The 25,754-nt window shown below is 47.2% G+C and overlaps 1 protein-coding gene across 4 annotated transcripts in view; it reads right to left on the bottom strand.

Annotated features, from left to right (window-relative positions):
• The window catches only part of SAP30BP (SAP30 binding protein), an 81,421-nt gene that overhangs the window by 53,758 nt on the left and 1,909 nt on the right, over nt 1–25,754 (bottom strand). For 2 of the 4 annotated variants that reach the window (XM_075349623.1, XM_075349622.1), the window contains exons 2-3: nt 24,372–24,475; nt 1,339–1,386 (exon numbers count right to left, since the gene is read on the bottom strand). In XM_075349623.1, the coding sequence (XP_075205738.1) occupies nt 1,339–1,386; nt 24,372–24,475 (152 nt within the window). Of the gene's footprint in view, nt 1–1,338; nt 1,387–24,362; nt 24,476–25,754 lie in introns of all 4 variants that reach the window. The other 2 variants (XM_075349625.1, XM_075349624.1) reach the window with 2 other exon arrangements.

Genomic DNA, 25,754 nt, shown 5'->3' on the forward strand with positions numbered 1-25,754 from the left:
CTGGGGGCGGGAACGAAACGAAACTAGGCCGCAAAAGCCGGGGACTCGAGTAATAAGCGCGGCCGTCATATATGCACGGCCAGCGCGGAAGTCCCCGGCGCACCACAAGTCCCAGCCGCGCCGCAGTGTAAAACTGACAGCAGCGGCCGGCGCGGCAGTTCCCAATACATTGACTCCCTCAGCAAGCTGTAGTTAGTATGGCACAAGCGCGCAGCGCTGTTGTCCCCGGCGCACTAACACACCCAGCAATGCTGCAGTGTGTCTGCGCGCGGTCTGTATGGGGACACAGAGTACCTTGACGTAGCAGGGCCCTGTCCCTGACGATACTCAGCTCCATATCCAGCAGATTCCCCAGGGGCTGTGGATGGAGCACGGTCTCAGTGCCTGGAGACCGGTAAAATCCCACTTCACCCAGAGCCCTAAGGGGGATGGGGAAGGATGCAGCATGTGGGCTCCAGCCTCCGTACCCGCAATGGGTACCTCAACCTTAACAAACACCGCCGACAAAAGTGGGGTGAGAAGGGAGCATGCTGGGGACCCTAGTATGGGCCCTCTTTTCTTCCATCCGACATAGTCAGCAGCTGCTGCTGACTAAACAGTGGAGCTATGCGTGGATGTCTGACCTCCTTCGCACAAAGCATGAAAACTGAGGAGCCCGTGATCCCACGGGGGGTGTATAGGCAGAAGGGGAGGGGCTTTACACTTTTAAGTGTAATACTTTGTGTGGCCTCCGGAGGCAGTAGCTATACACCCAATTGTCTGGGTCTCCCAATTAGGAGCGACAAAGAAATAGAAATATCATAGACTTTGCTGGGGGAAAGAAATGCATGCATTTGGGAGCATCTTTGTGACCACAAAACTTCACCAAAAACGCCATAAAAAGATGCAGGATGTGGATGTAGCCTAAAACAGCCATCATCTTCCAGAAAAGTCAAGGAGCCGGCATAAGACGTCAAATGTTGGTAGGAGGTTGAAGTTGTTGTCTCAACATCTTAACATGGGTAAAATTCGAAAGTGCCTGTTAAAACAAGCGACTATGCACTGTACTGCTTCCTAAAAAATGTTTGAATACATGTTCCTGACATTTATCCTAACATCATCCTGCACAACCAATACACACATTATTAGTATGCATAAGAAATAGAAGCAACAAAGGTGGGAACTACAAACTACATACAAAGCAGACACAGGTAACCGACACCATGAAAACCTTATATCACAGTATTTACAGCAAAATACCATACATAAGAGCTTGCTCAATAGGCGACAAGAAAGGGTGTTAGCAGGGCAGAGGACACACAGGAGTTAGCCATGCCATCTAACCCTCTCCCAAAATACCTTTGTTTCATCATTCTCCTGATTGTCATTCTCAGAATCGGCCTCTTCCTACAAAAACAAGAATTTACAGGGTTTAGGAAACGGGTGACCCATCATTACAGCAGAGAGGAAGAAACGCCTTTGACAGAAACAGCAGACATGTGGGGGTTAGGGAGGTGGGTTGGAGTGGTGCTGAAATTATGGGACTTATTCACTAATCACAATGGTGCATCATCAAACACCACTGAACACAACACACACCTGGTGACTTGGTGCTGCTACTAATCTCTGCTGAATGAGGTAGCTATGGGCTCAGTCTCCTTCACCTTCTGGCAGCTGACAGTATAGTTCCTTCATACTTTCCCATCAGAAGGCATCTTCTCAGCTATGCTACTTCAGATGGAGTGCGGTAAGACATTTCTTTTGCTGTTCTGCAGTGAATAGAAGCTTACTGTACAGAGAATCGACTTTGGGAAAGCGAATGAGCATTTGGGATCCCCTGCATTAGCTGCACATTGCTATACTTTGAACACAAGGTGGCACCACACTATGTGTTCACTTTTTAGCACCCTTTATTACAGAATGTAAGGGGAAAGAAATGTCCATTTTCTTCTTTTAAAATCTGTGACCTTGGGTAAATAAAGTCCTGGTTTAGGCTAGGTTCACACTTCCGTTGTTTTGCATCAGTCACAATCTGTCGCCTTGAGGAATTACGGTATCCTGCAAAATATTTTGCAGGAATCCAATTTTTCCCCATAGACTTCTATTAGTGACGGATTGCGACTGATGCTGCATTGCATCCGCTGCATCACGGTCAGTAGTTTTTTAACTGACCGCCGGGCGGGAGGAACGCAGCATATAATGTTTTTGAGCAGCGCAATCCTTAGGATTTTGCTGCGCATGCGCTCTCTGGCTCCCTGCCCCCCGTAACCAGGATACACATCGGGTAACCAAGCAATGCGCTTTGGTTAGTTACCCGATATTTACACTGGTTACGTTTGCAGGGAGCCCGCGCTAAGTGGTGTATGCTGGTATCCAAGATAAATATCGGGTAACCAAGCAAAAAGTGCTTTGCGTCACCCAATATTTACCCTGGATACGTGTGCAAGGAGGCCGACACTACCCCACTCGGCTCCGCCCCCTCCCGCACTCCGCATGTGTACACACTCACTTGTCCCCAGCCCTGCATTCCCTGCGGCACGGACGTTCTCAGCGCCACGGCCCCGCTCGGCTCCACCCCCCCTCACACAACGGAGTCCGACAAAGAATTCTGTTTTGTCATCCGTTGTACAACGCATTAGTCACAAGCGTCAAGCAACGCATGTGACTGATGCAAAACAACGGAAATGTGAACCGAGCCTTATAGGGGGAAGTTTTGGAGCAGTCATTTTTCTGCAGATGGAATAACAGGGAAACGCAGTACAATACAGGGCTGTGGAGTCGGTAAGCCAAACCTCCCACTCCATCTCCTCAATTTCCCTGATTCTGACTCAAACTTTCTCATACAGTTGAATCCAGAAGTTTACATACACTATGAAGACACATCTGCATGTTTTTCTCACTATCTGACATGAAATCAGAATAAACCTGTCCTGTTTTAGATCAATTAGGAACCAACATTTTTTATATGTGCAAAATGCCAGAATAATGAGAGAGAATGTGTTAAGGTATTTCTATTACTTTCTGCAAAGACATGTACAGCTGCAGTTCCATCTTTGCAGTAAGTAATGATATTTATTCCTTTTTTGTTGCTTTTTTTATATTACATATAGTGTAGGGACCTATAAGCATGAGGCTCCCGTGACAAGGGTTGTAGGCTTCGGTCTTATGGTCATAACACTAACTAAAAAAAACTCATTTTTTTGTACAGGATACAGCCAGGCCCCTTTCTGTTGGGCCTTGCATATTAGAGTTCCTGTCCCTGTATGATACACAGGTGGGGTACGGCTTGGCAGCCCACATGATCTAATAGTATGGGCGTCACCTAATAGGCTGCGGGCTTGTGACTGTGCGTCTGCTAGTGTGAACAGCGCTCTATGCAAGCCATCAGTGTGCAGTTTTATCATCCAGCAATCGCCCCCTCCATTCCATGGAGGTGTGTGTGTGATTTGCTCCTCCTGCACCTGTGATGCCTCCACCTAGTGGGGGCTTAGCTGTATCCTGTTGGAGTAGTAGTTTTTGGCCTAGGCAATGTACAGCTGCAGTTCCATCTTTGCTGTAAGTAATGATATTTATTCCTTTTTTTTTTGCTTTTTTTATATTTCTGCAAAGACAAAAGTTTACATACACTAAAAATACTATGCCTTTAAACAATATGGGACGGCCCATATGATGATGTCATGTCTATGGAAGCTTCTGATTGATTTATTGGCAACATCTGAGTTAGAGTCACACCTGTGGATGTATTTTAATGCTCACCTGAAACACACTGCTGCTCTGTGTAGCATCATGGCAAAGTGAAAAGAAATCAGCCAAGATCTCAGCAAGAGAATTGTTGGCTTGCATAAGTTTGGTTCACCCGCGGGTGCAATTTTCATATACCTGAAGGTAACGCGTTCATCTGTACAAACAATTATACACAAGTACAAAAAAAGATAGGAATGTTCAGCCATCATATCGCTCAGGAAAGAGACGGGTTCTGTGTACCAGAGATGAACGTGCTTTGGTCAGACATGTGCATATCAACCCAAGAACAAAAGCAAAAGACCTTATGAAGATGATGGTGGAAGCTGGTAAGATTGTGTCATTATCCACAGTGAAATGAGTACTGTATGAACATGGGCTGAAAAGACACTCTGCCAGGAAGAAGCCATTACTCCAAAAGAACAAAAAAGCCAGATTAAGGTTTGCAAATGCACACAGGAACAAAGACCTTAAATTTTGGAGACCTGTCCTGTGGTCTGGCAAAACTAAAATTGAACTGTTTGGCCATAATGGCCATCGTTACGTTTGGAGGAAAAAAGGAGAAGCTTTGAAGCCTAAGAACACCATCCCATCTGTGAAACACGGGGGTGGCAGCATCATGTTGTGGGGTTGTTTTGCTGCAGGAGGGACTGGTGCACTTCATAAAATAATGAGGAAAGAAGATTACGTGGCAATGACGGAAGCAACATCTCAAAACATCAGCCAGGAACGTAAAGCTGGGGCGGAAATGGGTCTTCCAAATGGACAATGACCCGATGCATACTGCCAAACTGGTTACAAAGTGGCTTATGGATAACAAAGTCAATGTTTTGGAGTGGCCATCACAAAGCCCTGATTGCTGATCTATATTAAGCGCTATGGAATTAATAGCGCTATATAAGTGAATAAATATTATATACTGTATTGTCCCAGTCCTATTGAATATTTATGGGCAAAACTGAAAAGGCCAACGCGAGCAAGGTAACCTACAAACATGGCTCAGCTACACCAGTTCTGTCAGAAGGAATGAGCCAAAATGCCTACCAACTATTGTGAGAAGCTTGTGGAAGGAGATCCAAAATGTTTGACCCAATTCATACAGTTTAAGGCCAAGGGTACCGAATACTAATGAAATGAATGTAAACTTTGACTTTGCAGAAAGTAATAAAAATGCCTTAAACATTCTCTCTCCCTCACATTATTCTGGCATTTGGTAAATATAAAGAATTTTGGTTCCTAATTGACCTACAAAAGGGAAAGGTTAATTCTGATTTCATGTCAGATAGTGAGATAAATATGCAGATGTGTCTTTATAGAGAGCGGATGGAAACTTCTGCTTTCAGCTGTATGAGGGAGACGTTGGTGGAATCATAGAAATTGAAGAGTCGGAGGTTTGGCTTACCGACTTTACAGCCCTGGTTGTGAAGAAAAACAGATACGAATCAATTTGCTAATCACCGCATGGGCTCAGGAATAAAGAAATCATTGTGAACATTGTTTTCCGTGCAATCCACAAATGAAAGTTAAAGCTCTATCATGTAAAGAAGAAGCCATATATCAACCATCAAGAAACACTGCCGTCTCCTTTGGGCCAAACCGGAGTCAAAATGGAAAGCTGTTCTGTGGTCAGATGAATCAAAAATGAAGTGCCTAATGTAAACCACAAACACCTTGTCCTGACGACCTCAAGAGAAGAGGGAGCATCCAGCTTGTTATCAGTTCAAAAGCCGCATCTATGTATGGGAATGTATTCGTGGCTATGGCATGGGACGCTTACACATCTTAAAAGGCACCATCGATGCTGAGCATTATATACAGGTTTAGACCATGCCAAAACATCCATCACAACAGCAGGGCTTCTCGGAAGAAGAGTTTGGGTGATGTACAGGCCGTGTACAGCCCAGACCTGTCACTAATAGAAAGAAGGGAATTTTGTTTACTTACCGTAAATTCCTTTTCTTCTAGCTCCAATTGGGAGACCCAGACAATTGGGTGTATAGCTTCTGCCTCCGGAGGCCACACAAAGTATTACACTTAAAAGTGTAAAGCCCCTCCCCTTCTGCCTATACACCCCCCGTGCATCACGGGCTCCTCAGTTTTGGTGCAAAAGCAGGAAGGAGGAAACTTATAAATTGGTCTAAAGTAAATTCAATCCGAAGGAAGTTCGGAAAACTGAAAACCATTCAACATGAACAACATGTGTACACAAAGAACAACAGCCCGAAGGGAACAGGGGCGGGTGCTGGGTCTCCCAATTGGAGCTAGAAGAAAAGGAATTTACGGTAAGTAAACAAAATTCCCTTCTTCTTTGTCGCTCCATTGGGAGACCCAGACAATTGGGACGTCCAAAAGCAGTCCCTGGGTGGGTAAAATAATACCTCGTAATAGAGCCGTAAAACGGCCCCTTCCTACAGGTGGGCAACCGCCGCCTGAAGGACTCGCCTACCTAGGCTGGCATCTGCCGAAGCATAGGTATGCACCTGATAGTGTTTCGTGAAAGTGTGCAGGCTCGACCAGGTAGCCGCCTGACACACCTGCTGAGCCGTAGCCTGGTGCCGCAAAGCCCAGGACGCACCCGCGGCTCTGGTAGAATGGGCCTTCAGCCCTGATGGAACCGGAAGCCCAGAAGAACGGTAGGCTTCGAGAATTGGTTCCTTGATCCACCGAGCCAGGGTTGATTTGGAAGCCTGTGACCCCTTACGCTGGCCAGCGACAAGGACAAAGAGTGCATCCGAGCGGCGCAGGGGCGCCATACGAGAAATGTAGAGTCTGAGTGCTCTCACCAGATCTAACAAGTGCAAATCCTTTTCACATTGGTGAACTGGATGTGGACAAAGAGAAGGTAAGGAGATATCCTGATTGAGATGAAAGGGTGATACCACCTTAGGGAGAAATTCCGGAACCGGCCGCAGAACTACCTTGTCCTGGTGAAACACCAGGAAAGGAGCTTTGCATGACAGCGCTGCTAGCTCAGACACTCTCCGATGTGATGTGACTGCTACTAGGAAGACCACTTTCTGCGAAAGGCGTGAAAGAGAAATGTCCTTCATTGGCTCGAAGGGTGGTTTCTGAAGAGCCATCAGCACCCTGTTCAGATCCCAGGGTTCTAACGGACGCTTGTAAGGAGGGACTATGTGACAAACCCCCTGCAGGAACGTGCGTACCTTTGGAAGTCTGGCTAGGCGCTTCTGGAAAAACACAGAGCGCTGAGACTTGTCCCTTAAGGGAGCCGAGCGACAAACCCTTTTCCAATCCGGATTGAAGGAAGGAAAGAAAAGTGGGCAAGGCAAATGGCCAGGGAGTAAAACCCTGATCAGAGCACCAGGATAAGAATATTCTCCACGTCCTGTGGTAGATCTTGGCGGACGTTGGTTTCCTGGCCTGTCTCATAGTGGCAATGACCTCTTGAGATAACCCTGAAGACGCTAGGATCCAGGACTCAATGGCCACACAGTCAGGTTGAGGGCCGCAGAATTCAGATGGAAAAACGGCCCTTGAGACAGCAAGTCTGGTCGGTCTGGTAGTGCCCACAGTTGACCCACCGTGAGATGCCACAGATCCGGGTACCACGACCTCCTCGGCCAGTCTGGAGCGACGAGGATGGCGCGGCGGCAGTCGGACCTGATCTTGCGTAACACTCTGGGCAACAGTGCCAGAGGAGGAAACACATAAGGCAGTTGAAACTGCGACCAATCCTGAACTAATGCGTCTGCCGCCAGAGCTCTGTGATCTTGAGACCGTGCCATGAATGTCGGGACCTTGTTGTTGTGCCGGGACGCCATTAGGTCGACGTCCGGCGTCCCCCAGCGGCAACAGATCTCTTGAAACACGTCCGGGTGAAGGGACCATTCCCCTGCGTCCATGCCCTGGCGACTGAGAAAGTCTGCTTCCCAGTTTTCTACGCCCGGGATGTGAACTGCGGATATGGTGGATGCTGTGGCTTCCACCCACAGCAGAATCCGCCGGACTTCCTGGAAGGCTTGCCGACTGCGTGTTCCGCCTTGGTGGTTGATGTATGCCACCGCTGTGGAGTTGTCCGACTGAATTCGGATCTGTTTGCCTTTCAGCCACGGCTGGAACGCCTTTAGGGCAAGATACACTGCCCTTATCTCCAGAACATTGATCTGCAGGGAGGACTCTGGCTGAGTCCAGGTACCCTGTGCCCTGTGGTGGAGAAAGACCGCTCCCCACCCTGACAGACTCGCGTCCGTCGTGACCACCGCCCAGGATGGGGGTAGGAAGGATTTCCCCTTCGACAATGAAGTGGGAAGAAGCCACCACCGAAGGGAGGCTTTGGCTGCCTGAGAAAGGGAGACGTTCCTGTCGAGGGACGTCGACTTCCTGTCCCACTTGCGGAGAATGTCCCATTGAAGTGGACGCAGATGAAACTGCGCAAAAGGAACTGCCTCCATTGCTGCCACCATCTTCCCTAGGAAGTGCATGAGGCGCCTCAAGGGGTGTGACTGGCCTTGAAGGAGAGATTGCACCCCTGTCTGTAGTGAACGCTGTTTGTCCAGCGGAAGCTTCACTATCGCTGAGAGAGTATGAAACTCCATGCCGAGATATGTCAGTGATTGGGCCGGTGTCAGATTTTACTTTGGGAAATTGATGATCCACCCGAATCTCTGGAGAGTCTCCAGAGCAATGTTCAGGCTGCGTTGGCATGCCACTCGAGAGGGTGCCTTGACAAGCAGATCGTCTAAGTAAGGGATCACCGAGTGTCCCTGAGAGTGTAGGACTGCTACCACTGTTGCCATGACCTTGGTGAAGACCCGTGGTGCTGTCGCCAGGCCGAAAGGCAGTGCCACGAACTGAAGGTGTTCGTCCCCTATGGCGAAACGCAGGAAGCGCTGATGCTCTGGTGCAATCGGTACGTGGAGATAAGCATCTTTGATGTCGATTGATGCTAATAAGTCTCCTTGGGACATTGAGGCGATGACGGAGCGGAGCGATTCCATCCGGAACCGCCTGGTTTTTACGTGTTTGTTGAGCAGTTTTAGGTCCAGAACAGGACGGAAAGATCCGTCCTTTTTTGGCACCACAAACAAGTTGGAGTAAAAACCGTGACCCTGTTGCTGAAGAGGAACAGGGATCACCACTCCTTCTGCCTTCAGAGTGCACACCGCCTGAAGAAGAGCATCGGCTCGCTCGGGGGGCGGAGATGTTCTGAAGAAACGAGTCGGAGGACGAGAGCTGAACTCTATCCTGTAACCGTGAGACAGAATGTCTCTCACCCAACGGTCTTGTACCTGTGGCAGCCAGGCGTCGCAAAAGCGGGAGAGCCTGCCACCGACCGAGGATGCGGTGTGAAGAGGCCGAAAGTCATGAGGAGGCCGCTTTAGAAGCGGTTCCTCCGGCGGTCTTTTTAGGACGTGACTTAGACCGCCATGAATCGGAGTTCGTCTGACTCTTCTGTGGCCTGTTGGACGAGGAGAATTGAGACCTGCCCGCGGGCCGAAAGGACCGAAACCTCGATTGTACCTTCCGTTGTTGAGGTCTCTTTGGTTTGGGCTGGGGTAAGGATGAGTCCTTTCCCTTGGATTGTTTAATGATTTCATCCAATCGCTCACCAAACAGGCGGTCGCCAGAAAATGGCAACCCGGTTAAGAACTTTTTGGAAGCAGAGTCTGCCTTCCATTCACGTAGCCACATGGCCCTGTGGACTGCCACCGAATTGGCGGATGCTACCGCCGTACGGCTCGCAGAGTCCAGGACAGCATTAATGGCGTAGGACGCAAACGCCGATGCCTGAGAGGTTAATGACACCACCTGCGGAGCAGAGGCACGTGTGACTGCATTAATCTGCGAGTGACAAGCTGAGATAGCTTGGAGCGCCCATACGGCTGCGAATGCCGGAGCAAAGGACGCGCCGATAGCCTCATAGATGGATTTCAACCAGAGCTCCATCTGTCTGTCAGTGGCATCTTTGAGTGAAGCCCCATCTTCCACTGCAACTATGGATCTAGCCGCCAGTCTGGAGACTGGAGGATCCACCTTGGGACACTGAGCCCAACCCTTGACAACGTCAGGGGGGAAGGGATAACGTTTGTCCTTAAGGTGCTTAGAAAAGCGTTTATCTGGACAAGCTCGGTGTTTCTGGACTGCCTCTCTGAAGTCAGAGTGATCCAGAAACGTACTCATTGTACGCTTGGGAAACCTAAAACGGAATTTCTCCTGCTGAGAAGCTGACTCCTCAATTGGAGGCGCTGGGGGAGAAAGCTCCAACACCTGATTGATGGACGCTATAAGGTCGTTCACTATGGCGTCTCCCTCTGGCGTATCTAGGTTGAGAGCGGCTTCAGGATCAGAATCCTGATCTGCCACCTCCGCTTCATCCTCTAGAGAGTCCTCCTGCTGAGACCCTGAGCAGTGTGATGAAGTCGAGGGAAGCTCCCAGCGAGCCCGCTTAGGCGGTCTGGGACTGCGGTCCGTGTCATAGACCTCACCTTGGGACCTATGAGTCACCCCAGGAGCATTTTGCTGCTCCAACCGAGGGGGGCCTGGGGTCAATGATTCAACAGTGCCCGGGGCCTGTGTTACCGGCCTGGACTGCAAGGCTTCTAGTATCTTAGCAGACCATTTATCCATAGTCTCAGAAAGTTTGTCAGCGAATACTGCAAACTCCGTCCCTGTCACCTGGACAGTGGTAGCAGGTGGTTCCACTTGGGCCACCAGTGGCAGAGGCTCCGGCTGAGTAAGTGCCACAGGGGCCGAGCATTGCACACAATGAGGGTAGGTGGAACCTGCCGGTAGTATAGCCGCACATGAGGTACAGGTTGCAAAGTAAGCCTGTGCTTTGGCACCCTTGCTTTTTGCGGACGACATGCTGTTGTCTCCTCTGAGTACAGTCCGGGAGGGTATATAGCCAAAAACCAACAGTGCGACCGTACAGAGTAAATATATAGCATATAAACCTATATATATACACTTAGGCACCCAGGGGGGCCAGCACCTAGAAACAGGTGCGGCTTACCGACCGCCAAAAGCGGTTGTGTGACCACCAGATTCCCTGCCTGGATCTCCCAGAGCCGTGTTGTCTCTCCTCTCCAGCTTCAGAAGTGCTGACAGGAATGGCTGCCGGCGTTCTGTGAGGAGGAGGGGGCCGTGGGCGTGCCCTAGAAAGTGCGGGAATCTGGTGCCCCACGGTGCTCAGTGAGGGGGGGAGGAGGATACAAAGTATGCTCCAGCCCTCAGCGCTGACGTCCAGTGCAGCGTCCCTCCCTTCCCCTGACTGGCAGGCCCGGGGGCGGGAATATGCGGTACTAGGCCGCAGAAGCCGGGGACTAGAGTTATAAGCGCGGCCGGCAAACAAGCGCGGTAGTCCCGGCGCACTAACACGCCCAGCAGTGCTGCAGCGTGTATGACACAAGCGCTCCATGCGCCGTCCCCAAGGGGACACAGAGTACCTCACAGTAGCAGGGCCTTGTCCCTGACGATACCCAGCTCCTGTCCAGCAGATTCCCCAGGGGCTGCGGAGGGAGCACGGTCCCAGTGTCTGGAGACCGATTAGGATCCCACTTCACCCAGAGCCCTGCAGGGATGGGGAAGGAAAACAGCATGTTGGCTCCTGCCTATGTACCCGCAATGGGTACCTCAACCTTAACAGCACCGCCGACCAGAGTGGGGTGAGAAGGGAGCATGCCGGGGGCCCTATATGGGCCCACTTTTCTTCCATCCGATATAGTCAGCAGCTGCTGCTGACTAAATTGTGGAGCTATGCGTGCATGTGTGCCTCCTTCGCACAAAGCATAAAAACTGAGGAGCCCGTGATGCACGGGGGGTGTATAGGCAGAAGGGGAGGGGCTTTACACTTTTAAGTGTAATACTTTGTGTGGCCTCCGGAGGCAGAAGCTATACACCCAATTGTCTGGGTCTCCCAATGGAGCGACAAAGAAATATTTCATACATTATGAAACAATAGGCTGCTTTCACACATTCGTTTTTTGCTGAGCGGCACAATACGGCGCTTTGCAGAAAAAAACGCAACCGTTTTATTTTTTGCCGTCGGTTGCGTTTTTTCCGCATAGACCTGCATTAGCGCCGTATTGTGCCGCATGGCCTTGTGTTGCGTCCGTTTTTTGCCGGATGCGGCATATTTAGCCCATGCGACGGCCGGATGGAACGTTGCCTGGCACGTTTTTTTTGTGCGGCGAAAAAAACGCATCGCGCCGGATACGGCGCGATTTACAATGCAAGCCTATGGTCGCCAGATGCGGCGTCCTGCGTCAAAAAAATGCATCCGTCGTCCGGATGCTGTTTTTTGCACTGTGCATGCTCAGTATCAAATTGCATCCGTCAAAAAACGGACGGGCCGCATGGAAAAACGTATGCAACAGATCCGTTTTTTTCGCCGCATCCGTTGCATGGGTTTTTGAGCCGGATTGAGCCGCACTGCAAAATACTGATGTGTGAAAGCAGCCTTAGTCTGTCAAAGACCCAGGAGTCAGCAACTAAAATCCTGCATCAGACAAGAATGGGACAATATTCCTCTCTCCCAAAACTCCAACAACTGGTTTCCTCACGTCCCGGATGTTTACAGACTAGTAAAAAGAAGAGTGGATGCTACACAGTGGTAGACGTGGCCTTGTCCTAACTATTTTTGAGATGTATTGCTACCAACATTTTCTAAATTAAATTCGTTTTTTCTAATCAAAAGGAAAAATATAAAATATGACGTTCACCTTCTGATTTGTTTCTATGGTCTGTAGAAAACAAAATATGGCTTAAAAAAAAAAAAAAAAAAAAAAAAAAAAAAAAGATTTCTAAATCAATGAATAATTGTTTTCTTTACTTCTCACGTAGCGCCCCAACATTTTTTTTTAATTGGGGGGTCGTACATATAGAGATGAGCTGACAATACTTTAAGGCTATGTGTGCACTATGACGTTTTTGCACTTCCCAAAAACGCTGCGTTTTTTGTTGCAAAAAACGCAAAAAAACGCATCCGCGGCAAAAACACATGTGTTTTTACCACGTTTCGGTGCGTTTTTCCAATGCATTGCATGGGTAAAACAAAAAAACACTAAAACGCAGGAAAGAATTGACATGTCCATTTTTTTTTAGCTCAAAAAACAGCAAAAAAAAAAAAAAAAAAAAAAAAGCTGTGTGCGGACAGCAAAAATGAAAAGTCAGACTTTGCTGGGGAAGCAAAGTCATGCAGTTTTGAGCCCTAAAATGCGCAAAAACGCCACGAAAACCGCTCAGTGCGCACATAGCCTTACCGTACTCACAATGTTTCAGCGATTCAGGTACATTACGCTGAGATATAAATGAAACTAATCTAATTCTCTGGAATGCCTCTCAGCTCAGAGCAGTTTTATTACTTCCTGTACTTGCAAGATCTCAATAATAAACTTTCATTCCATAGGCACAATCACATTTATTTATTTCACCTCTATAATCTACGAGTCTGAAAGAACTGAGACATGATGCAGTGAAGGCACCAGAGTCATACTGATCATCGCTGTCATTTTACTATTACCACAAGGAAGGGTCTCAGGATGGCAGGGTGCAGGGCGCTGCAGAGCCCCATCTTGATTGGAAGGAGAGGTGGGCATGCTTGACTTTCACTCCATTCAATGTGCATGGGACTGCCGGAGAAAGCCAAGATCTGTATTCCGCTGTTTCAGGCAGTGCCACATACAATGAATAAAGCAGAAGTCTAGCATGTACACCTCCACTTCATCTAAAGGGAATCTGTCAGCAGGTTTTTGTTATGTAATCTGAAGACCGCACGCTGTAAAGATTAACACACATTTCAACCATGTAGCGTTGTTTACTTGTACTGTTTTTGTTTTAGCACCAGGAGCTTATCATTACAATGACTGGGCACTTGTGGACTCTGCTCCCTTCTGTGATTAGAAGCTCACTATCTATAGACACTGTACATAGTCTGGTGTGGGTGGGGTCAGCCATCTCAGTTCTGCTAAATCTAAAAACTGTCAGAACTCCTGCATCCAGTAAACTAAGTGATACATCGTTGGATTCAGGGTCTCTATGCCTCCATCATGCTGCTCTCAGAAGAGGTATCAAAAAAAATAAAAATAAACAAAAAACAGCTGACAGATTCCCTTTAAGTTGAGGGGTCTGCATTGCCTGGATTTTGGGGTTCAGCACCGTTCTTTGGATTGCTGCAGTCTCAGTGGGCAAACCGCCCAACAATCAGCAGGTTATCCTCTCTATCCTATGTATATGGATATAATTTTATTTAGAGAATAACCCTTTTTAAAAAGGTAACCTGTCGACTGACATGCTGCCGAAATCGTGCGCAGCACGCATCAGCCACTGGCTGAATGATCACGGACATGTATGTTTCACTCTGAAACCCTGCGGCATTTCAGAGAAAAACAGACATACTTTTAATAGCTGCCAGGGACCAAGCCACCCTGTCCACTGGTCATATATGCAGGTCCCCGGCGACTCCTCCCCGCCCACTGACAGTGAATGACAGGTCTATGCCTACAGGCGAGAGAGACCTGTCACTCCAGGACAGCAGGCATGGAGAAGCCGCTGGACAATCACCTGTACAACTAGTCAATAGTGTGGTTCGGTCCTCGGCACCTATTAAAAGTATGGTTTTCTCTGAAATGACGCAACATTTCGGCGCGAGACATACAGTACAGACCAAAAGTTTGGACACACCTTCCCATCTCTAGAACAACTGTTAAGAGGAGATTTTGTGCAGCAGGCCTTCATGGTAAAATAGCTGCTAGGAAACCACTGCTGAGGACAGGCAACAAGCAGAAGAGACTTGTTTGGGCTAAAGAACACAAGGAATGGACATTAGACCAATGGAAATCTGTGCTTTGGTCTGATGAGTCCAAGTTTGAGATCTTTGGATCCAACCACCGTGTCTTTGTAGAAAAGGTGAACGGATGGACCCTACATGGCTGGTTCCCACAGTGAAGCATGGAGGAGGATATGTGACGGTGTGGGGGTGCTTTGCTGCTGACACTGTGGGGGATTTATTCAAAACTGAAGGCATACTGAACCAGCATGGCTACCACAGCATTTTGCAGCGGCATGCTGTTCCATCCGGTTTGCGTTTAGTTGGACCATCATTTATTTTTCAACAGGACAATGACCCCAAACACACCTCCAGGCTGTGTAAGGGCTATTTGACTAAGAAGGAGAGTGATGAGGTGCTACACCAGATGACCTGATCTCCACAGTCACCAGACCTGAACCCAATCGAGATGGTTTGGGGTGAGCTGGACTGCAGAATGAAGGCAAAAGGGCCAACAAGTGCTAAGCATCTCTGGGAACTCCTTCAAGACTGTTGGAAAACCATTTCCGGTGACTACCTCTTGAAGCTAATGACAATACCAAGAGTGTGCAAAGTAGTACTTTGAAGAACCTAGAATATAAAACATTATCAGTTGTTTCACACTAAGTATTTCATTCCACATGTGTTAATTCATAGTTTTGATGCCTTCAATGTGAATCTACAATTTTCAGAGTCCTGAAAATAAAGAAAACTCTTTGAATGAGAAGGTGTGTCCAAACATTTAATCTGTACTGTATATGGCAGTATTGGACAGCCAGGGGCATATACATGCTGCTGAAATCGTGGTCAGCTTGTATCAGTTGACATGTTCCCTTTAATAAAGTACAGTTAGAATGTATTTACATGAAACGGAATTTAATACATATGAAAACTCATAAGATTAGAATAACTTTACAAAAGACAAATTTCCAAGCAGAGCTTTAAAAGCAAGCAGAAACCTCCAAATATGTGTGCAATTATTAATAGCAGCTAACACTGTGTGTATAATACACACGCATACCGTTTTTTTTGCCCTGAAAAAAGCACTGTGTCTTATTTTCAGGGGGTGTCTTATTCTCGAGGAGACATGGTTGGGGTAGGTTTACCCCCCACAAAAAGCAGACCGTCCCCCATCCCAGGATCGTCATACTTACCAGCCCAGGGTGTCTGTATGGCTCCCAGAGCCCTCTGTGATCTCCCATCAGGTACGCTGCACACCTCCCCTGCGTCTGGCTGACATCAGAACACACACACACACACACACACACACACACACGCACACACACACACACGCACACGCACGCACACGCACACGCACGCACACACACACGCACACAAGCACACACCCACCCCACTTCTTCCCACCCACCCCACGATCCCAGCAGCTGTGCTGCACGCCGTGCTCCACGCCGTGCTCCTTTGCCTCCTGCCGACACTCACAGAGCCGATCGCTTACGTTCACACACAGTCACACATCAGACAGTATACACGCACACATCTGATCGCATACACACACACACACACACACACACACACACACACACACACACACACCACTTCTCCCTGTGCCCTCCGGTGGGCGGTCCCAGCAGTTGTGCTGCACGCTGTGCTCCTCTGCCTTCTGCCGACACTCACAGATCCGATCACACACACACACACACAGACGATATCGCACATACGCGCTCACACACTCACAACATCGAGATACCACATGCTTCCGGCCATGTGATCCTCCGGCAGGTCCTGGAAGGTCACTGCACGCATAGTATCGCCGCCGAGAAGCAAGCGATATCGCCGGATGTTGTGGGTGTGTGGATGCGATCTGGTGTGCGTGTGAGAGTGAGTGTAATCTGATGTGTGTGTGTGTGTGTGTGTGTGTGTGTGTTCCGCCGCTGCAGGACCTTGATGCGCTCACCTGCTCCCGGTCGGCTTCTGGTGAGTATGATCGGGGGTCTTCTCTCCTGTCTTCTCTCTTCTGGGGGTGCCCGCTGCCTATAATGAAGTGTCCTGCAGTGTCTTTAACTCTTTCACCGCTGCATGACACTTCATTATTGACCGCAGCTATGTCTTATTTTCAGGGGATGTCTTATATTAAAGCTTCCCTGAAAACTCCTGCTATGTCTTATTTTCGGGGAAACATGGTATGTAGAGCGTGAAGCAAAAGTTTTAGGAAAGTGGAAAAAATAAATACTGAAAAATAAGAATGCATTATAAAAATAGTAGTGTTAGTTTATTTTTGTCAATTAACAATATGCTAAAATAATGGACAAAGCACCCTTTGCCTTTAAAACAGCATCAGTTATTGCTCTTGCACACAGATTTTGAAGGGACTCGGCAGGGAGGTTATGCCAAACATCTTGGAGAACTAACCACAGATCTTTTATGGATGAGGCGAAGGCTTCGCGCTCACTAGCGTATGGCATCCGATGTGAGCGAATCGGATGAGATATGCTAATGACAATCCTCTCAGGCTCTGCTGTGAGTGTGATCTTAGTGTCATTCTACGGTGATCTGATTGGATCACAGGTGTGGAGAAGAGATTAATCTCTCCCTCTTCTCCGCTGCCTGTCTGTCCACATAGTGTGCTGTACTCCGATGACATCAGAGTGCAGTGCAATGTTTCACACGCACCCATAGACTTGTATGAGTGCGTATGTTGGCAGACTCGCTGCAAAACACAGTATGCTGCAATTTTTTTTATCCTGCCCATCTGGCAGAGAAAAAAAAAAAATCGTTGATGGACACTGCCTCATTGCTTAACACTGGTAGGGGTCCAATCCAATGTTTTATTGGATTGCATTAGTCAGTGTTAAACGCAACACAAGGTAGTTGTACTGAATCAGCAAAGTCTTTCCCAGGCAAAAATTTCACACCAGACTGGATTCCAAGATGAGCTGTTCTAGCTCCTATAAAGAAGCACCAAGAAATGGACAATATTGAGGACCAAAGCTGCAGTGGTTGGCCAAAGAAACATAGTGCAGCAGATAAAAGACACATCATGCTTACTTCTCTTCAAAATCATAAGATGTCCAGCAGTGCCACCAGCTCAGAACTAGCAGAAAACAGTGGGACCCAGCGACACCAATCTACGGTCCGGAGAGGTCTTGCCAGAAGTAGTCCTTATGAGAGAATGGTGGCAAAAACCATACCTTTTGATGGGAAAAAGTGTCAAGTGAGTCCCCAAATATACAGCCACTGTCATTAAGCACTATCTTCAGCTTGAAGAAAAACAAGGTCTGGAATTAAAGATATGTCCCACAAAGAGCCCTGAAATCAACAACATGGAGTCTCTAGGTTTACATGAAAAAACTAAAGACAGTATATTTTCACAAGGCTATAGTCACAGATCTGGGGGTTAGTTCTCCAAAGATGGTTGGAACAACCTCCTTGCCGAGCGCCATCAAACACTCTGTGGAAGGCTACCCAGAAGTACTGATGCTTTGGTGCTCGTCACACAAAATATTGATTTAGATTTCTCTTTTGATGATTAACTTGCAATTAGTTAATTGATAAACTGTTAGCACTTCTAATATTTTAACCACTTTAAATTTGGACAGTACTAATACACAGACAGACACCTACTGTATTTATGCTACTATAGTCATTACAAATTCCAGAGATTGTGAACGCACAGGCCTTCAATTTCTAAGTAATTTGGAAGCATTCCCGGAGTCAAACATAATCACCTATGCAGACTGGGTCTTTGACCCTAATCAAGAAAAGTCTCAAGTCCCCCTTATAAACAGATCGCTACTGGATTTCTTCTAAAGGATGGCTGAAGGTGTGAACATCGCCTTATGCCTCATTTAACTGTCAGTATCTTGTGTAGTGCCCATTTATTTCAATGACAAGATTGTTTTTTTTACTGACTGACCGTTCGCATTAAAACAACAACAAACAAAAACACAGACCCCCTCCTACTTTGGCTTGATTTGCAGACCTCCATCTGCCTAGTCCCACACTTTTTTTTCCTTCTCTTTTTTAATGCAGGCTATCAGCCAGCAAAAACAAAACAAATTTTGCACACAAGAAAAAGCGATGGCACGTGGGTGGTAAAATCAGACAACAACTAAGAACGCATAACAATAAAATCTAGTACTCCCCCTGACAAAGGCTTTGACAGCCGAAACGGCCGTCGGGTAGACGCAGGTCCCAGTGTGCTCCAAGATTTTCCCTCCCAGGTATGTTACCATCTAAGTAACTCTACGGTAATCATGGTTTAACTATATACCCTTTGTGGGGGTTGGTGTGGCTTTATGTATGCCCTTTGAGGTCTCTATATACTTTATGAGCCCTTAATAATCAGTAATTGATTACACTGTTATCTAGATTAGCACACCTCCTCCCATCCCTGACACATGATGAATGTAAGGGATACTTCACACACAGCGAGATCACTACTGAGATCGCTGCTGAGTCATGTTTTTTGTGACCTCATTAGCGATCTCGCTGTGTGGGACACTGAGCAGCGATCTGGCCCCTGCTGTGAGATCGCTGCTCGTTACACACAGCCCTGGTTCGTTTTTTTATTGTTGCTCTCCCGCTGATAAGCACACATCGCTGTGTGTGACAGCGAGAGAGCAACAATCCTGAATGTGCAGGGAGCAGGAGCCGGCGTCTGACAGCCTGCGGTAAGCTGTACCAAGGTAAACATCGGGTAACCAAGGTGGTTACCCGATATTTATCTTCATTACCAGCCTCCGCAGCTCTCACGCTGCCAGTGCCGGCTCCTGCTCCCTGCACACGCTAAGCTAAGCGGTGTGCGCTGGAAACTAAGGTAAACATCGGGTAACCATACCCGATGTTTACCTTAGTTACCAGTGTCCGCAGCTTCCAGACGCCGGCTCCGTGCAAGCGCAGCATCGCTTGCACGTCGCTGCTGGCTGGGGGCTGGTCACTGGTGAGATCTGCCTGTTTGACAGCTCACCAGCGACCATGTAGCGACGCAGCAGCGATCCTGACCAGGTCAGATCGCTGGTGGGATCGCTGCTGCGTCGCTAAAGTGTGACGGTACCCTAAAGCTTTTCCTGGTTGGTGTACTTTGCCGCTCCCTATATCAATTGTGTTAAAGGGATGATACTATGTTTATCCATTCATTTTCTTGAGCATTCTCTATTGATACTTAATAGTTTACAATAGACCTTGGACTAATTGTGACCTGTAGTCTCACTTGTAATTGTGCCGCTACTCACCTCCCCTGTGTTTAATAAAGTTCATCACTTTCATTTATGGGCGTTGTTGTCGCAATATTCTCTTTTATAATCACCTATGCAGACTGGGTCTTTGACCCTAATCAAGAAAAGTCTCAAGTCCCCCTTATAAACAGATCGCTGCTGGATTTCTTCTAAAGGATGGCTGAAGGTGTGAACATCGCCTTATGCCTCATTCAACTGTCAGTATCTTGTGTAGTGCCCGTTTATTTCAATTACAAGATTGTTTTTTTTACTGACTGACCGTTCGCATTAAAACAACAACAAACAAAAACACAGACACCACCTACTTTGGCTTGATTTGCAGACCTCCACCTGCCTAGTCCCACACTTTTTTTCCCTTCTCTTTTTTTAATGCAGGCTATCAGCCAGCAAAAACAAAACAAATTTTGCACACAAGAAAAAGAGATGGCACGTGGGTGGTAAAAATCAGACATCAACTAAGAACGCATAACAATAAAATCTAGCACAACTGATGGAAAACGGTCCTTTTTTGTGAATGAGAACCCCCCCCAAAACATATGAATAAGGCCTTTTATGTTTTTAATGCATAAAAAAAATATCTAAAAAGCCTTTAAAATATTAGTGATCAAACCAATTTTTTTTTTTCATATCTGACCAGTGTCACTGTAGTGCCAACTCACTGCATCTCACTGATTCTCAGGGTATGTGTATACAGCGTCTTTAAGATGCCAGCAGACCCGACAAGGCTTTCCTAGGCAGAGTCTCTTCCAGAAAAAGCCATTGGCCTTTGGTTGTGTTGCAGTCATTTGCCGCCCACGTCTTTTGTCTGTAACTTAATACCCCGTAACACACAGCGAGATCGCTGAAACTTCCCAGGTTTTGTGACATATCAGCGACCTCGCCAGCAATATCGCTGTGTGTGGCACGTAGCAGCGACCTGGCCCCTATTGCGTGGTCGCTGATCGTTACAAAACGATCAGGACCTTTTTTTGATCCTTGGTCTTCCGCTGTGCAGCACGCAGCAGCGTGTATGACTGCAGGAGACCAACAAGCACCGAATCTGTAAGCAGCGTACGCTGGTAACCAGGGTAAATATCGGGTAACTAAGCAAGGCGCTTTGCTTGGTTACCCGATATTTACCCTGGTTACCAGCGTACGCTACTTACAGGCCGCCAGCGCTGGCTCCCTGCACACGTAGCCAGGGTAAATAGTGGGTAACTAAGCAAAGCGCTTTGCTTAGTAACCCGATGTGTACCCTAGTTACGTATAAAGGGAGCCAGCAGTGGCAGCCTGTAAGCGGTGTACGCTGGTAACCAGGGTAAATATCGGGTAACCAAGCAAAGCGCTTTGCTTAGTTACCCGATATTTACCCTGGTTACCAAGCGCAGCATCGTTACACGAGTCGCTGCTGGCTGGTGGCATCTGCCTGATTGAAAGCTCACCAGCGACCATGTAGCGACGCACCAACGATCCCTGCCAGGTCGGATCACTGGTGGGATTGTTGGTGCGTCGCTACGTGTGACGAGACCCTTACTGTAACCAGTCAGCGGCTTCCAAACCCTGAAGCAGAGGTTATGCAGGGTGATGCAGGCAGAACCTTTCATTTTGTTTGGCTGTTTAAACATTTATTAAGATTTTATTTTTTTTTACATTTTTGCAACGAAGTTTAGAAAACATAGAATTTTTAAAGACCTATTCAGCTTTGAAGTGACTGAGGATCCTATATACTGGAACTCCCCCTTTTTAAAAACAACAATCCTCCAATATTTGGAAGTGCAGATCATTTTTGAAGGTTTAACCCCTTCAGCCCCCGGGCACTTTCCGTTTTTGCGTTTTTTGCTCCCCTTCTTCCGAGAGGCGTAACTTTTTTATTTTTCCATCAATCTTGCCATATGAGGGCTTGTTTTTTGCGGGACGAGTTGTACTTTTAAATGAAACCATAAGTTTTACCATATAGTGTACTGGAAAACGGCAAAAAAATTCCAAGTGCAGAAAAATTGCAAAAAAAGTGTGATCGTACAATAGTTTTTGGGATATTTTATTCACTGTGGTCACTATATGGTATAACTGAGGTATCTATGTGATGCCTCAGGTCGGTGCCAGTTTGTAGACACCAAACATGTATAGGTTTTACTTGTATCTAAGGGGTTAAAAAAAAATCACAAGCTTGTTCAAAAAACGTGGCGCACGTTTTGCGCCATTTTCCAAAACCCGTAGCGTTCTCATTTTTCAGGATCTGAGGCTCAGTGATGGCTTATTTTTTGCGTCTCGACCTGACGTTTTTAACGGTACCATTTTTGCGCAGATGCTATGTTTTGATCGCCTGTTATTGCATTTTGTGCAAAATTTGCGGCGGCCAAAAAACGTAATTTTGCGTTTGGATTTTTTTTTGCCGCTACGCCGTTTACTGATCAGATTCATTGATTTTATATTTTGATAGATCGGGCATTTCTGAACGTGGGGATACCAAATATGTGTGTATTTTTTTAACCCTTTAATTTTCAATGGGGTGAAACGGGGGTGATTTGAACTTTTAGGTTTTTTTTTATTTTTTTTTAATTTTTTAAAACTTTTTTTTTTATTTTACTAGTTTCCCTAGGAGGCTATAGCGATCAGCAATCCGATCGCTCTGCCCCATCTGTAGATCTCAGCTACAGAGCTGAGAACTGCAGATTTTCTGATTCACTTACAATGCCGGCTGTATTCCGGCATTGAGAGGAAGTGAGTCATGTTAGCTACAGGCGTCATCACATGACCCTGTGCTACCATGGCAACCGCCAAAAGTCACGTGATCATGTCACGTGACTTCCGGTGGGGGCGGGGTAAGTTACTGTCATGGCGGCGCCCATATACATATCGCTGCCAAGATTTTGGCAGCGAAATGTAAGGGGTTAATGGCCGCGGGTGGAAGCGATTCCACCCGCGGCTAGCAGGCACACATGTCAGCTGTAGATAACAGCTGATATGTGCGTGGAATGCCGCCGCCTGCCGGCGGGGCTTACCGGCACACGATCCATGACGTACCCAGTACGTCATGGGTCGTTAAGGGGTTAACAAACTCACGCAAAGTGGAACGACTAAAAAGGAAAAATTCTATATTTTTTTTCCACTAAAACGTTGCTAACATTCTAACAGTGCACCATAACTGGCAGATCCAGAGACCACTACGTGGCCTCAGATTGCCATAGCAACCATCAGGACCAAACAATCACGAGCTCGGGGTGCCAAGGAGGGTTAAAGAAGCCTTATCCCCACAATTATCTAGTTTTCATCTAGTTTTCCACTACTGACATTAGTAACTAGGGGCCAAGCAGCCCAAAACCAATTGTGGCTGATGCAGCAAGGGGTCAGCTTTAGTGTACAGCTGATCTGCTGCATTTTCACCCATCAGGGGAGTTGCCATTTTCTTATTTCGCAGGTCAGTAAAAAGGCATATTGGCGGTCATTCAGAGGTTAAAGTGTAACACATATGCTTTTAGGCCTCCTTCACACGTCCTTGTCTCCGGTACGTGTTTGGTCTGTTTCCTCACGTGCTGGAGACACGGGCACACGTAGACCCAGTAAAATCAATGGGTCTGCGTTCATGTGCATGTTTTGCCATGGACCATGTGGAGCATACGTGTGTCCATGTGCTCCACGCGTAGACATGTCCGTTTTTTCTCCAGCATCACATAAGTCTCATGGACGTGATCCATGTGACACGCACTGGAGAAAACGTGTCTGTGAATTAAAAGGAATTTCTATACTCACCTTCTCTAGCGTTGCTGTCACTTGAGTCTCACCGCCGCTCATTGAATATTCACTTCACTGCGGCCGGAAGCAGCAGCAGTGAGCAGTCGGCAGGACCGGAGACCGGAGATCAGCACCACGGACAGCAACGCCAGGGACAGGTGACCAGAAAGTTCCCATTCTCTGTATGTTATCACGGATAACACACGAAGAACACACGTGTGCCCTAAACACGGCACACAGAAAGTAATACGCACCTTTGACACGTCCGTGAAAAACGTGCCTGATTTTCACGGACGTGTGAAGGAGGCCTTATACAGTACAAACCATTTCAGCCATGGAGTGCTTTCATACAAGTGGTTTTGATCCAAAATTTAAGCCAAGTAATGCTTATACACATCTCTTCTGGTCCAGGGAGCTGGTAGATTGTGTTGCCGTTCTAGAACTACCAGACTGTTGTTATGAGCCATCACTGCCATGCTCGGGTGCTCGGTATTCGTAACCAACAGTTGGATGCACGGACTGGCGCGACTCGGGTATAATGGACAACAATGGGAAACTCGAGCAGTTTTCAGTGAAATCTTCAAGAAAAATGCTCAAGTTCCCCACTGACTTCCATTATACTCTGGTACTCGAGTCGAGTCCATCTGAGCATCCAACTACTGAGTACGAGTAACGAGCACATGAGCGGGGTAGTGCGCACTCATCACTAGTTGTGTTGAACTCTATACTTCAGTCAATGTTTTGTTTTCTAGTCTATATTATGGACACACACTGAGGATTTCACTTTGCACACCAGTGAGCTACAATGATTTTCCGTACATTTCTATTTCTGCTAGTCTAATTTCCTTTATAAACTCAGCTAAACACACACAGATGTAACTGAAGCACGATGTTCAGATATATCAGATTATTGATATCAATGATTATAGCCAATCGTGTCAGGTGGTGGTGCTGCCTGCCATGTAACCTACCATACTTACAGAATGCTGGCTTGACTCGTCATCCTCTTTGTTGGATCCATCCTCTTCCACCCGGGACATTTCATCTTGTCCATAGGACCTGGACACCAGCCCTCCATTCTCTTCTGCAATAGAAAAGTGAAGTTATCAAAAACTACAACGCTAAAGAAAATAACCTTCTGACACCATGTACCCACGATGAGTATTTGGAGAGTTTTTTACCTCAGTAGTTGTGGCCAAGACCAGGAGCGAAACAATCCTACATGCGCACGCTGCGTTTTTGGCTGCAGTTTTGTTGTCAGAACTTTCTGACATTTGACTTCCCAGCAAAGTCTATGAGACGTCAGATTTGTCATGCGCACGTTGCAGTTTATTTGTCAGCGTTTTATTTGTTAAAAGTTTGTGACAAAAAAAAAAATGCACCATGTTCATTCTTCCTGCGTTTTTGTCAACATTTGTCACAAAAAGCTGAAGAAGGAGGACTAAGATGGCCGAGAAAGGAGGCGCCGGTCCTGGAGAACAGAGACACCCATTCAACCAGTCTGCACCGGAGCCACCTTCTTGGTGAGTATTATAAAGTGATTTTTACATCCTACACAGCGGCCTGGGCTCTTATATACAGCATGTTAGAATACTGTATATAAGAGCCCGGTGGTGGTGGCTGCAGCTTAGGCCTAAGCCACACGGCGAGAAAAACGTTGCGAGTGGAGTGCGATAAAACATCGCATTCCATTCGGACCAATATTAGCCTGTGTGTTAGCACCCATGAGCGATTATTTTCTCAGCCCTAATCAAACCAAGAAAACAATCGCAGCATGCTGCGGGTGCAATGCGAGACTATTTATCTCGCACCCATTCAAGTGTATGGGGTAAGAGAAAAATCGCACTGCACTCGCATTACACCGGTGTACCGCAACTGCAGGGCAAGAATGGCAATAGCCGGCAACGGATGAGAGAGGGAGATAAATACCTCCCTCCTCTCCTCAGCGCCGGCCCACCCCTCAGCTGAGGTCTGATCGGACCTCAGTCACAGGCACACTCGCATGACACCCGGCTCTGCTGTACTACCAGCGTGAGTCGAGTGTCACGCGAGGGAATCGCAGTAATCCCCGTGTGGCCCCAGCTTTATAGTCACCAAATCTGGTAACAGGTTCCCTTTAAAAAGAAAGATCTTGTGTTACTGACTACATGACTCATGAAGAGGGGGGGGGGGCACAAAAGCAACAGGTTCCATCAACCAAGATTGTCATTTTTAGTGAAAAAAGTATTACATTTGGTTGACTTTTACAGCATGTGTATATATGCTGGAGATATTCTATATGGATTTCATGCTGAGGATAACAAAAAGTCAGGTGGTCACCCCTTACAAGATATTGCTTGGGAGGCAAATAGGACCAAAAACCA

The sequence above is a fragment of the Anomaloglossus baeobatrachus genome, chromosome 5 (assembly GCF_048569485.1).
Source record: "Anomaloglossus baeobatrachus isolate aAnoBae1 chromosome 5, aAnoBae1.hap1, whole genome shotgun sequence".
In the NCBI taxonomy this organism is placed as follows: domain Eukaryota; kingdom Metazoa; phylum Chordata; class Amphibia; order Anura; family Aromobatidae; genus Anomaloglossus; species Anomaloglossus baeobatrachus.